Consider the following 13,960-nt stretch of genomic DNA (forward strand, 5'->3'; position numbering starts at 1 on the left):
TTTATCTTACCATCTTTGGACTTCCTTTGGAGGGGAAGCAAGGCTTTTCCACCTTCAGAGGGGCATAACTTATATCTCTTATAAAAGCTACTATCATCTTGCCCAATTCTCGCATTGAAATCGCCTCCCACTATAAGAAATGCCTTCGGATATTTTATAATTATTTGCCATAAATAAGCTTCTAAATTCCTCCATTCAGTTTCTATTTGTTGTTTAGTTTTCAGTGGGGTATGATATACATTTATTATAACACAGGATATCTGCTCATGTTGCACTATTATCGCCATTGCTGACTGTAAGTTAGAGGGTATAACATTAACTTTAACTTTTAATGCAGTGGAGATTAATATTCCTAGTCCCCCCTTAGCCCTACCATGATTAGATGGTTCAGCACTTATTCCATAGGCTTTGAAACCTTCTAAAGTTGGATACTCGGTGGTCCATGTCTCTTGCAACAATAAGATGTCATGCTTGCTTAGATACGTACGTACACAGTCATCCCGCACTCTACCTGCCCACCCCATGACATTCCAAGATATTAAGGATAAGGGTCAATTGTAATAGGATCTCCCTTGAGGCCAGCCATTGGCCTGTTCTTGCCACTCAGTATGCAGCCTCCTATAGCCCTGGTTGAATTTCTTATCCATCAACCCATTGTTGTTGTTTTCAAGGTTGTTTATTTTCTTCCTTCCACCTGATCTCCCTCCCATGAACCCTACCCGTCTGATTCTATTCCGGTTCCCAATTATAACTGATATTGGCATACCCTCCTGAAGAGCCTTGTTCCCTTGTTGCTGTCTTTGGGCCATGGGCTCTGTTGATATATCTGATACTATATCAGGGGAACTCTTCTCATGGGGGAATCCTGCTTTCCTAGTGGCTACCCTTTCTATTTCTAGGGCAGGTTGTCTTAGAGCATAATTTGTATTTTTTGCACCATAAGATGCACTTTTTCCCCACAAAACAGGGGGGTGGAAAGTCTGTGCGTCTTATAGAGCGAAGAAAACAGATTATATTTTCCTGTTTTCTTCTCCTAAAAAAATTGGTGTGTCTTATGGAAAGGTGCGTCTTATGGAGCGAAAAATATGGTAAATTAAATAATATAGGCAGTTTCTTTGGAACATCATTTAGGATGCAACTACATAGGGAGGGAAATGCAAATTCACTTGCATTCACTCATCGTGAACTTGCACAACCTGGGGAATTCAATACTCTTTCTAGGGCACCTATAGTAATAATGCCTTGTACATAAAACAGAAGACCTTTCTTTCATTCATGCATACAATTTAAAAGATTAGACATGCAAGAGAAGGGAAGCAAAGTGGAAAAAGAAGAGTGTGGGAGAAAATATTTTGAGAATAACAAGACCGTGAAAATGTAACTTTTCAACAGACAAATAAACAAATCAACAAAAGGACCCAGAGAGGTATTATCTGGTAAATTCATTTATGTGACAGAGTTCACACAATGAAATGCAATATTTTGTAAGAAATTTCCACCAATGCCGAAAGTGTGTGCATTTCCAGTTGTATGCTAAGGCCTAGAAAATTCTTGTCTGAACATGCGCTAAGAACTCTTTTACTAAAACAGAATTCAATGTCTCCAGCAAATTTGTTAACTGGAGAGGCATTTACACTTGATAGACATAATCCTTCAAGTTAAAAGTGTGCATCTGATACAAAAATGCACAAGTGTTTCTCACAGGATAAAATTGCAGTAACATTTGTGAAGTCATAATTCTTTTGTAAAACAGCTTAAATTAACAATATAAAGCATTTTGATTGTGCAAAGACAAACAAGGACAAAGGCATTACTCTGGCTTGGACTGCAGCTTATTCTTCTCTGGCTCAAAGAAATATTTTTCAATAGCACAGACCAGTTCATCCAGCTCTTTCTTCAACTTCTCAAAGTCACTAAGGAGTACACAGAAATAAAATAAGTTATAACAATATTTCCATCACCAAGATTCAGTTTGCACCATATGGAGGTTATTATTCATGAAAAGAACCAGCACTGTGTTCAGTAGCAATTCATGGTCTACAGAGGCTGCCTCATCCTGGAGTAACAGAATGAGAAGCTCCTACATGCTTGGACTACTGGTTTCCTGTTAAGAATGCTTATATTTCCAGATTTGACTACATATAGTTAGAACTATAATATATTTTATTATATATTCTTAACTGTATTTGCACTTCCACATTGTCTTCAATAAATTGGGAAACATGCAAATAAACATTCAGCACATATTTTCCATGTTATAATGTCAGGTTTAAGTGTAACACCACAGTTCATCCTAGGTCTAGCCTGACATGTAGACTCCAAGACTTCAGAGAAGCCCATAGCTAGAGATGACTGTGAATCTTCGTTTGTAGGTTTGTGCTGGATCATATGTGTGACACCTGTGGTTCCCTTCCCCCGCCTCCCCAGCCAATGAACCACTCACCAGTTGGAGTGCGCGCTCCTCCTCCTCCTCCTCTTTGCTGTTTGACCAGTCCCTGGCAGGAGCACAGGTTTATCTGCCTCCTTGTCTGAGTGGGCAATCAGCCAATGAGGCGGGGCAGGGAAGCCTGAACTCCTGCCAGAGACTGGTGGAGCAGCCGAGGAGGAAGAGAGGACTGCATGCCAGCTGGCAAGTGGGGGATCCAGCCAGGGAGGCAGAGGAAAAGAATGTGTGGCACCTGTGGTGCCGCATGATACAAACCATAATGAACTTCCGAACCAAGGTTCATGTCCATCTCTATTCATAGCACTTTAAACAGAAGTCTTTTAGATATTGTTGGATAAATGTTATAACCCACTTCTGGGCAGAACATTGAGTTATATAACATTCCTGGTGAATTCATTTTCTCTGTTAACATAGTGTCTTTTTATTCCTTCATTTCTGATTAAAAAGAGTTGTGTAACAAACTATTTTTTATTTTTTATTCTTCTAACAATCTTATATTTTATATACAAACAGAAAATCATCCTGCCTTAGAACTAATTCCATCACAATTCCTATCTATAGCCTGATGCCTATTTTAATGAGCAAATTGTTACAAAGTGATCATTTTGTACATTTTAAAAGTCTTGTATGATAGTTCCCCAGCCAACCCCACCCACAAGAAATGCAGCTTCTGTGCACAGAAGAATAATAATAATTAAAAAACACTCAGATGTTACTGACAAGGTTTAAAAATGTTTTATATCTGTATATCTCAGCTCAGATGCAGACCTATATATCTGTCTGAAGGGGACATTCATGAATAGTGTTGATTGGGATAACCCTCATAGGATAGTATTATTATGTCTGCAGAGAAGAAACAAGCATGCTTGTAAAAATGACATTAGCATTTAGGTCACTTGAAAAAAATCTTAGTGGCAACTGGAATGCTATCTGTTCTCCCTTTGGCTCAGCCCATCATAGCATGCTGTAAGGGGAATTATGAAGGGGAGAGGTAGTTAAAAGTCAGATAGTGAATTCTGAGGGATGAAGAATGATTAAAGTCAATGTGATACAATCTGGAAGAAGAAATTGGTATAAAAGTGAAGGAAAACTTAAATAAGATACAAGTATGAGAAAAGAAATGAATGGTGTCAGTCAGCTTAATATGCTTTATTATTGTGTTCGACTCTTGTAAGCAAGGTGTACTTGTTACTTGTACTTGTTAGGTAGTGGAATCTAGTCCTGCACTTATAAAGCTGCTGCTGCTGTTAAAGTTATGCACTCTCAAATCACCTCCAGCGTACAATGGCCCTCCTATTATGATGGACACACACAGTCTTATCCTTTAGTAGAGTTTGTTCATTCTCTTTATAAACCCATTGTGGTTCTGGCAGAAAAAATAAATGAGGCCATAGGGGCATAGGGAATAAAAGACAGCAGCCAAAAGAATGCTGAAGTCATCAGTTACCCCTTTCTCAAAACTATTCTACCCTAAACTACAGTTGGGCATAGTGCGGCCCTCCAGATGCCCTTGACAGTGACTCCACTCAACCCTAGTGAGCATGATGAGGAATGCTGGGAGTTGTGCAAACTAATGACACCATTTTGCCCAATCCTGCCCTCAACATAATAAAGCCTTGAAAACCGCTCTGTGACATCTTACTGGATTTTAATAACCAGTTAATACAAAAGGCAGAATTTCCAAACTATACCTGTTCCCAGGAGGAGCACAAAGCTCTGCATAGTATTTGATTTTTGGTTCAGTCCCACTAGTTCGCATTGTAGCCACACATCCATTATTAAATGTAAACGTTATCATTTGGCTGCTCTTGCTTGTAGGGAGCACCTACGGCCAAAAAAGGCAATTTTCACATAATGTTTTCCTATTGATTGTATGCAATTTAGATGCATAAAAATGAAGCAACAAATCCTAAAAGAACAGTTTTGGAAAAAGGGAAGGATGGAATGGAGCAAGAAAGCTCTAAATTTTCCTTGGCTTTTCTCATGAGACTCTGTGGCAGCAGAGAGATCAATCGCTATCTTCTTCTTGAATCTGTATGACTTGACACTGGGGTGACAAACAAAACATATATTTGTGTAACAGGCAGGTAACATTCTCCCCTGGGACTTATTTAAGATAAATTAGAGTGTGACCACTGCACACTATGATGCCACTAATGGATCCCATGATATGCCCCTCTCAACCACATATGGTTTTTGCTAGGATCACAAAGCTTACCCAGTGAAACTCGTAACTGAGTGGAGATTTAAATCTGAACCTCTTCATCTCCATCTGACAAATTAACCATTAGGCCACACCAGCAAATAAAACTTTAGCAGCCCATCATGATCAGTTTATGGCAACTGGCAGTGTTCATTCTGTAAGTCAATGTTTCAATCAGCATCATGCTGCTATATGTTAAATTATGAAATGTCCTCTGGTATTCTCTGAAAGTAAATATGATCTATGAAGAAATATAATCCCAAATGGGAGTATTCTACCTGCAGGAGCTCTTTTCATTGTACAAGAGTCAATTGCAGCAATTTCAAATATGCAGATTTTGAGCTGTTACAGTGCCTCCTGTGCCACTACAATAAATCTGTTAGTCTTTTTGTGGTAAAGAACTTCTTTTTGTGTGCATGCTATAACTCGCTAACCTCGTTACCACCTAAAAAGAAATCAGTGGTGTCTGTATTTAAGTAAAATATATATGGTCAGATCAAAAATACTAAGTGTGTTGTGAGCAAAGATTTTATAAGAATGTTAAAAATGAAGCGGGGGGGGGGAGGGCTACTTACGGCTTTTTTATCAGATTGGTTACTGTCGTAACCTGTAGTTAGATCTCTGACTCCAGACACTGAAAATCTCCCACAGGCTTTGGGATAAGTATTCTTCCCGTCATAATTTCTAAGCTTCTCAAACAGCTCCTTAATAGTCTTTTGATCATAACAAATAAAATACGAAGCTTTGGTAACATGGTAGCCATACCTACAAATACAAAATGGTCACCTGTGAACTGCATGTACTTTGTATGTAGAATGCGTGTTAAATTGTTCATGAAAATTCAACTCACTCATTGTAAATATTTTTCAGTTGCTGGGATAAAGATTCATTTTTAGTTGCCAAGAAACTTGACATCTCTGCAGTTATGACAGCAGCACTGACACCATCTTTATCCAAGACTGTGGGGCTACACATATAGCCTAAAAAGGAAGGGTACACGGGAAAATGCTCATTTGTTCAATCAAAATGTTCTTTAGAGGTGATAAAAACACAACATTCTGATAATGCTTCACTTGAGATTAGATCACAACACGATGATCTTGCTGGCAGACCTATGTTGTGTTCACTTCAGCACTTTATCTACTTGATCAGAGAGTGAAATCATTCAAAACAAATTACCCATAGCAGTAAATCCATATCATTGCAATGTTAGGATGGTCAGTCAGGTATCTAAGTTATATGCTTTATTTCTTGACTGTCTATGAAAGATGCATGATGGTACGTATGCATTTGTTAAGAATATTTCTGACCCTTAAGCATAAAGTAATGTTAGACACAAATCTGTTTTCAAACAAATATCCCACACATCAAATTTTTTCATAATTTTCATTGGTTACATAGAAATACTGTGTACTAGTATTATAGCTACTCCTTTAAAATAGATACATCCATAATCTAAGCATTTCCCCATTACCTTTACCAAGCTTATATGCAGTTCACTGTATTATTTTTTAATAATAATAAGTTTGAGCCAATTTTAGATTAGATTAGGCATCCTTCAGTCTCAAGAGACTATGGTAACATGCTCTGTATGGAGGACTTGGAACAGCATCTAGTGTGGCTGAGAAGGCCAATTCGAGAGTGACATTCCCTTCCACACTGAAGACAAATACAATCTGTCCCCTGTCCAGCTCCCTGATTTTGCTGCTTTCGGGACTGCCTCTTTGCCTCAGCCAAGGGTCTCTTCAAATTGGGAGAGGCCGTGATGCACCGCCTGCCTCCAGGCTGAACGCTCAGATGTCAGGGTTTCCCATCTGTTGAGGTCCATTTCTAAGGCCTTCAGATCCCACTTGCAGATATCCTTGTATCACAGCTGTGGCCTCTGGGGCGATTTCCCTGCACTAATTCTCCATACAGGAGATCTTTTGGAATCCAACCATCAGCCATTCTCACAACATGTCCAAGCCAATGCAGATGTCGCTGTTTCAGTAATGTATACATGCTAAAAATTCCAGCTCAATCTAGGGCTACTCTATTTGAAACTTTGTCCTGCCAGGTGATACCAAAAATGCGTCGGAGACAACGCATATGGAACATGTTAAACGTCCTCTCCTGCCATGCACAAAGGGTCCAGGACTCACTGCGGTACAGGAGTGCGCTCAGGACAGGCTCTATAGACCTGGATCTTGGTATATGTCATCATCTTCTTATTGAGCCATACTCTCTTTGTGAGTCTTGAGAACATGGTAGCTGCTTTGCCAATGCATTTATCCAGCTTGACATCTAGGGAGAGAGTGTCAGAGATCATTGAGCCAAGGTACACAAATTCATGAACAACCTCCAATTCTTGCATGGAGATGGTAATAGAGGGAGATGAGTCCATGCCCTGGCCCATGACTTGGGTTTTCTTCAGGCTGATTGTTAGACCAAAGTCTTGGCAGGCCTTGCTAAAACAATTCATGAGTTGTTGGAGGTCTTCAGCAAAGTGGGCAACAATGGCTGCATCATCGGCGAAGAGGAAGTCCTGCATGCATTTCAGTTGGACTCTGGTCTTTGCTCTCAATCTAGAGAGATTAAAGAGCTTTCCATCTGATGTAGTCCGGAGATAGACACCTTCTGTTGCAGTTCCAAAGGTGTGCTTCAGCATGACAGCAAAAAAGATCCCAAAAGGGTCAGTGCGAGGACACAGCCCTGTTTCACTCTGCTTCAGATGTCAAAGGGATCTGGTGCTGAGCCATCAAAAACAACAGTGTCCTTCATTCCCTCATGAAAGGACCTGATGATGTTAAGGAGTCGAGGTAGACATCCAATCTTGGGAAGTATTTTAAAAAGGCAATCCCTGCTAACCAAATCAAAGACCTTTGTGAGATCTATGAAGGCCACAAAGAGTGGCTGTTGTTGTTCCCTGTATTTCTCCTGCAAATGTCTGAGGGAGAATGCCATGTCAGTGGTGGATCTATTAGATTGAAATCCACACTGTGATTCTGGACAGACTCTTTCTGCAAGCACCTGGAGTCTCTTCAGTATATACATCTCTTTAAAAAGAAAAGACTCTACATGTCTTATAAATCTACCAAACACAAACTGTACTCATCTTATCAGTTCTCATGATCAGTAAAAATACAAGAATCAGCATAATATTGAACAACTGCAAAGTACATCCCTATGTAAAGATTACGTCTCAAACAGGTATTTTTGCAGCTTACATTCATTTACAGTTCAGTAAGGGGAAACATTACCAATAGCTTCTTCAAAGGCAAATAAGACATTTTTCCCCTGGTCTATGAGCTGCTTGGCTCGATTTCCCATCCACTTGAATCCTGTAAGCGTTTCCTGTATAAAGATGGACAAATGAGAGTATCTATTAGGCTCATGTACAGGTGTGGGGATGGGGGGGTGAAATCAGCCTGCCCGTCTCCCTGCCCCTCTTACCTCAAAGTGGAAGCCTTCTTTAAGTGCAATTGCTCTTAAGATTTTAGATGATACCGTACTAGAGAGCATGTACACATCTTTAACAGCATCAGGATTCCGATTCTGCTTTTTCCAGCAAGTGAAGATCCACCAGCCCAAAAGAGCTCCCAATTCATTGCCAGAAAACACTTTCCATTCTCCACTTGGGTGCAGGCAGGGGACAAAAATTTCAAGACAATAAAGGCAGCAGTTTGACAACTTTACATTTACAAGAAAAACAAGAACTGTAATGGTGCTGTAAAGGTGCTGATTCTGCAGCTATAAAAATAAGGATGCTAGATATGCAGGCTTCATTAATTTTCTACAGATCTTGGATACATAACCTTTCTCAAAGGGACTGAATGAACACACACTTTGCATTCTTTTTAATGACTAGGTATGCCCAGGAAGACATTAGCTTTATGTATATTTACTTTTTAGGAAGACTAGAAGAAAAGTAGGACAACAGGCAATATATATATATGGGTATATAAATTAAGGGAGCAAACATGTCACAAAATAAGGAAATTTGATTATACAGATCTACATTGATGCATCCCTACACATGGGAACAGTTATATAACACTGGGGAGGGCAGATCCCCATTATATGTGTAAAAAAACACAACCCAACAATGAACAGTGGGGTCCATGAATGCTCGCAATGCCATCTGGTACATTCATTGCAGTGTTTACTCAATGTGTAAAAGGTCTATACATATACACACTGGTATATAAACAAATGACTCCTATATATGTGCATCAGAAAATCCCTGACCCCCTTTGATGGAAAAGCTCCGCACACGGCCTTTAATATACAATGCATGGTCACTTGCTTATCAGGGCCTGATTGCCAAGGATACTGATAATTGTAGTCCAAAAAAGGAACACAATTGTGGCAAACAAGGATATATTCAGTTGACGTGAAGAGGAGAAAGGAGGAAACTACAGCAAAACAAGACCATAAACAATAAGATGTCTATAGACCTTTTTCAATTTTTATTTTATTTTACTTTCAATCACTCCCAGGTACTCCTAACAGCAAACATGCTGCTAAACACTGAAATGAGCAAGCCAAACATACCTTTCTTGTTTCTCTGCAACAGCAAGCCGGTCAGCATCTGGGTCATTTGCTAAAATAATCTGTGCTCCTTCTTTTTCCGCTAAAGCAAAAGATAACGTCTGGAGAGAAAAAAGATATGTAAAGCAGTAAATACTGATTATGTGGGTTTTAAAATGGAGGCTATTCACAGTTTAGTCTCTCCATAACACAAAAGGCCTACAAGTCCATTACAGGGACTGAAATGTTTAGATAAATTATTCTGCCACACAGATTAGCATTGATTCACACATTATTTTAATTTCACAGCTTGCAAAAACATGGATGTATCACCTTTCTGATTCCCTGTAAGTAACATAAGAATTTATTTCAAGTTGGGAAGGCGAGGGAAAAGGTGCTTGATAATTTTAACCCCCAAAAGGTAGAAGTATATGTTAAACTTAAAGGAAAATTGAAAGTGGATTTAGAAGTTCATGGATGATCAGGAAAGGTCTGATGTGCCAAAAAAGAAATGTAGAAGGAAGAAATTTTACTAAACGATGTTTACCAGTACGCCTTTACCCTCCTCAGGATTTGGATATTTTACTGTTGGAAATTCTGGATCAGGGTCCTTCTGTTCAGGAACAGCAAATGGAGGGCTAAAGTCAAATGCCTTAAAGGCTGATTGCACAAATTCATGGCCTACACCGTGCACAGAAGTATGGACAAATTTCAGCTTTGTCTCCTTGTTTATATTCCTGAAATTAAGTACATCAATGATATTAAATTGGCATAAGCTTGTTTACAATTTAGAAACAAAGAAATATACTATATAATTTTCTTTGACTGTAACTCTTCTACAGCTGCCTGACTCTGAAGTTAAGGAGCACAGAATGTATGTACTAGCAATGTTGTGCAACAATTAAGGGCATCCTAGATATTTTGGCACACACGGTGATACAAAAATCTTAAAAGGTTTTACAAAGGAAACCCTGCCAAATGTAAATGCAATACTAGCACTGTCAACCATGCCTAAAGAGATTCCATGCAGTAGGGCAGGGAATGAGTTACAACAGCCCCAAGCCTTTGGACATTTCTTTCATGAATACTTTTCCCTAATATTAAAAACACAAACATTGACTCACCATATCTACCCTTCACCATATACAGCAGGCTTCTATTGTGGCCAGTCTTGCTACTCTAGGACACTAGATAGGGTTTTGTCAATGCAACCCCCTGTTACATATACTACAGAAAATACATGGCTTCTTTGGGATGTCTTCATGCATCTCCTATTCAGTTTTTAATAGTTGCCCAATATAGTTGTTGTTTCCTTAACATTATAAATACAATTCTTCCAGAGCTTGGAAGTAACTGATTTCAAGTAATACAATTACCTGAAAACCCCTTTTCAATTAAAAAGTAATCAAACTAGTAGTTACAAAAAATTACTGCTGATGTCAATACCTGTAACTAGTTCCTTTTAGGCAATCCATGTATAACTAATTTATATTTCAAAAGTAACAGGATGAATGAAGTAACTTTATTTGTATAATGAATAATGTTTTCTACTTACTTTAAAAAGTTACTTTTAATTTGCATTTTGGGAAGATAAGTTCAGGTTTTAAGTCATTCTCTAGAGCTTCCTCACAAAAGACACAGAAAGCAGCAAAACAAATAATGAGCATCCCAGCAAGTAACATAAGTTACTTTCTGAACACTATAAGGAGTAATGACAATGGGTTACTTCTGAAATGCTGGAAAGAGAAAGTACTTGTAAAAAAGTAATTTTCAAAGTCCCAGTTGCAACTTTATTCAATTACTGTCCTGTTGTAATAAAATTCAGTATCCCAGGTTTGTTCTCAGGAGGTAAGGAGAACTGCTGCAAAATCACCTGTGAAAGCAGTGCTTCTGTATATCTTTGAAGTAGTCTTTGTTAATAGACGCATAAGGGTCATGGAGAAGTAAGCTTTGATCTACCAAGCTGTCATCCCAAGCTTGAGGCCATGGCTCTAGGTTTTCTTCAATAGCTTGAGCAATTCCTTTGTCATGAGGTTCAATAATCTGAGAACCATTTTCCCAATACACCTAAGTGATGTTCAAGATATAAACGGAAATTTCTTTCATTACCATTTGTTTAAAATGCAGTTTGACATATTCTACTATAAAGGAGCATGAACAGCAACTGTGCCACAACAAGCATATTGTAATATAAAAAATGCACACTGAAGTGTTTTCCTGGGCTATCATCGCCAATGGCTAGTGCAGATAAAACTCAACTGATTTATCCAAAATCTATGCCAATACTTCAGAAAAAATATCTAAAGGAATACCTTGTATCCATTATCTTGTTTAGGGTTATGGGATGCAGTAACCATAATGCCAGCAGAAAGTTTCAGGTGTGTCACCGTATAGGGCTATAGGAAAGCAACAAAATAGCAAAATTAAAATGGATGAAGTCATAAAGCACTTCTTCAAAGTTTTTAAAAGGAAATATTTATTCCATTTGACTCATGTTTCTCTACAAATGCAATATTCATGTACTATGTTCAGAAAAAGCATGAGAAAAATCTTCATTTTTACATCCTACTTTCTCATCACTGTTAAGTAATGATACTCTGTCTCACTGCAATCTCACTGTAGTCTAACTCTGAGCACATTTTAGAAGCATTGTAGAAACTCCTGTTTGATGGGTTGATGGGATTCAAACTGAAGCTGAGAAAAAAAAGGATAAATAATCTTCTGTGAGATATTTCTGAAGTCTTGTTCTCTGCTACTGTTATTTGTTCTCATTATGTTAAAGCATCTCAATAAATAATTAACTAATTAAATATTATCTTTCCAACATCACTGTGAAGTATGCAAGGATGAAAAACATATTTTTCGAAAGCCAAGCAGTAAGCTTTGTAACAGTGGGACCTGACACTAAAGTCTCTGTGGCCCAAGTAAAACTTGATACCTTTTATATTTGGGCAGGGAATGTGTGGCTCTGCAGAAGACTGTAATTCTCCTGAACCCTCACCATTGGTTATAGAGCAAATGGGAATTGCAGTCAACATCCAAAAGCCATTCCCCATCCCTGCTTTGCCCACACTGGCTGTCTATCCTTCTTTGCAATTCTATTATGATCATATTAACGAGTATCCTCAATATCAAGAGTTCATGACTCTTAAATAATTCTGTCAAGCCTCTCAGGCAGTTAAGATGCAACAGAATTAATATTAAAGATGGCAATCCAAAATATGTTTATTGTTTAATAGTTAAGAACCTGTTTGATCAATAACAGGTTATTTTAAGCATAATGCGAATCTGTCATCTCAATCTGTCAGACATTGGCATGTCTGTCACTCTGCAGTATTGTTTCTGGGATCCTGTCTGATCATCCTCAAAAAGAAAAAAAAGGAGAGTCCTCCAAAGCCCGGGGGGGGGCAGAAAGAAAAGAAAAAACAAGGGCTGGAGAAACTTCTCATGTTCTAGGCGGCTGTAGATGAATGGCTCAGATTAATCAAGAAGAGATTATGGCGTCTTCACATAGGAAATACATGCAGAAGATGACTCTCTAGTGAATTTCATGTGTCTTACTTCTACTGTAGCAAGATATAAGTAGAACAACTGAAAAAAATATCACCTACCACAAAAGGAGTTGGTGTTATACTAGAGAAAAGGTACACAGGAATACCCTGACTAATGAACGTTGTTGCAGCAAGTCTTGCAAATCTATTGGCAAGAAGAAGAAAAAATGAAAAATGAACAGTGGAATCCTCTCAAAATCTGAACAAGCGTAGCACTGAATGTGGCTGTAATTTAGTTGTCACTCAGGATCACTTTATACAGCATGTTTCCAGAATACAAACATGATTCCACATCCATGGTGGAAGCAGTGTATGTTTTGCAACATGTGAAGGTATAATAAAATTCTGGGACTATGCAGATTAGGCCATTTACTCATATAAGATTCCTTCAACATGTTTACCAGCAGAAAGTAGAGTTCCAACGCCCTGCATGGATTATAAAATGCATTGTTTTTCCAGGATGGAGATTAAACTCCATGCCAGGAAGAATACAAATACCTATGTAGCAACATATAAAGCAGGCCTAACCCACACTGCTAATGGGATCCAAACTGGTTGTACTGAGAAGCCTATTTTAGAGACAACAAGCATGTTACAGCAGGAAGCTTAACCATGAAAATTCCAGCTCATGCAAAATGTGGTCTGTGAAATTTCAAGGTCACTCATGGGTGGCTATGAGTAATCCACTGTTTGAAGAAATACAAGACTCCAGCTGTAGCAATGCTTCCAGATATCGGGTACTGATGTAACAATTTCCTGGGAAATTTCTTATTCTGAATGAGTTTTTGGATCACACCATGCCATGAGATTCCAAGAGTTTTTACACACACAGCTCAATCCCCACCCCCGCTTCTTTTATTTCCTGCAATTCACTCTGTGCAGGAAACAGCCAAGTTCAGGTAATAAGAACTTCTTGGGTGGGGAACTTTCAATATTAATGTTAATACACAATCACTGTAGACTAACTGTCAGTGTAGACAGTACCAAGCTCGTTTGTCCAATGGTCTCATTTGGTATATAACAGGTTTCTGTCAATTTGCACATTCCAATGAGTAACACCTGTCTTTTTATTTTAGAACCTCTACATATTCAGAAAACATGGAACAATGTCAGTCTATATCTGCACTCAAAGTTCCAGGAGTTTGTGACCAGAGGAGTGAACAGGGCAGTTTTTGTGTAATTGGTGAAAGAGGGAAGACAGAAACTTCAACTTTTATCTGTCAGAAATCCAACTCTGCTAAGATTGCAAAG

General features: G+C 38.5%; 1 protein-coding gene across 1 annotated transcript in view; it reads right to left on the bottom strand.

Moving 5' to 3' along the window:
- Window positions 1-1,392: 1,392 nt before the first annotated feature.
- Window positions 1,393-13,960, bottom strand: part of PGM2 (phosphoglucomutase 2) — a 33,408-nt gene continuing 20,840 nt past the window's right edge. The window contains exons 4-14 of the mRNA XM_020786205.3: window positions 12,770-12,854; window positions 11,471-11,554; window positions 11,032-11,225; window positions 9,706-9,895; window positions 9,183-9,280; window positions 8,082-8,262; window positions 7,889-7,982; window positions 5,500-5,629; window positions 5,225-5,414; window positions 4,138-4,271; window positions 1,393-1,913 (exon numbers count right to left, since the gene is read on the bottom strand). Coding sequence (XP_020641864.3) covers window positions 1,811-1,913; window positions 4,138-4,271; window positions 5,225-5,414; window positions 5,500-5,629; window positions 7,889-7,982; window positions 8,082-8,262; window positions 9,183-9,280; window positions 9,706-9,895; window positions 11,032-11,225; window positions 11,471-11,554; window positions 12,770-12,854 — 1,483 coding nt within the window. The 3' untranslated portion in view covers window positions 1,393-1,810. The remainder of the gene's footprint in view (window positions 1,914-4,137; window positions 4,272-5,224; window positions 5,415-5,499; window positions 5,630-7,888; window positions 7,983-8,081; window positions 8,263-9,182; window positions 9,281-9,705; window positions 9,896-11,031; window positions 11,226-11,470; window positions 11,555-12,769; window positions 12,855-13,960) is intronic.

This window comes from Pogona vitticeps, chromosome 5 (genome assembly GCF_051106095.1).
Source record: "Pogona vitticeps strain Pit_001003342236 chromosome 5, PviZW2.1, whole genome shotgun sequence".
NCBI lineage: Eukaryota > Metazoa > Chordata > Lepidosauria > Squamata > Agamidae > Pogona > Pogona vitticeps.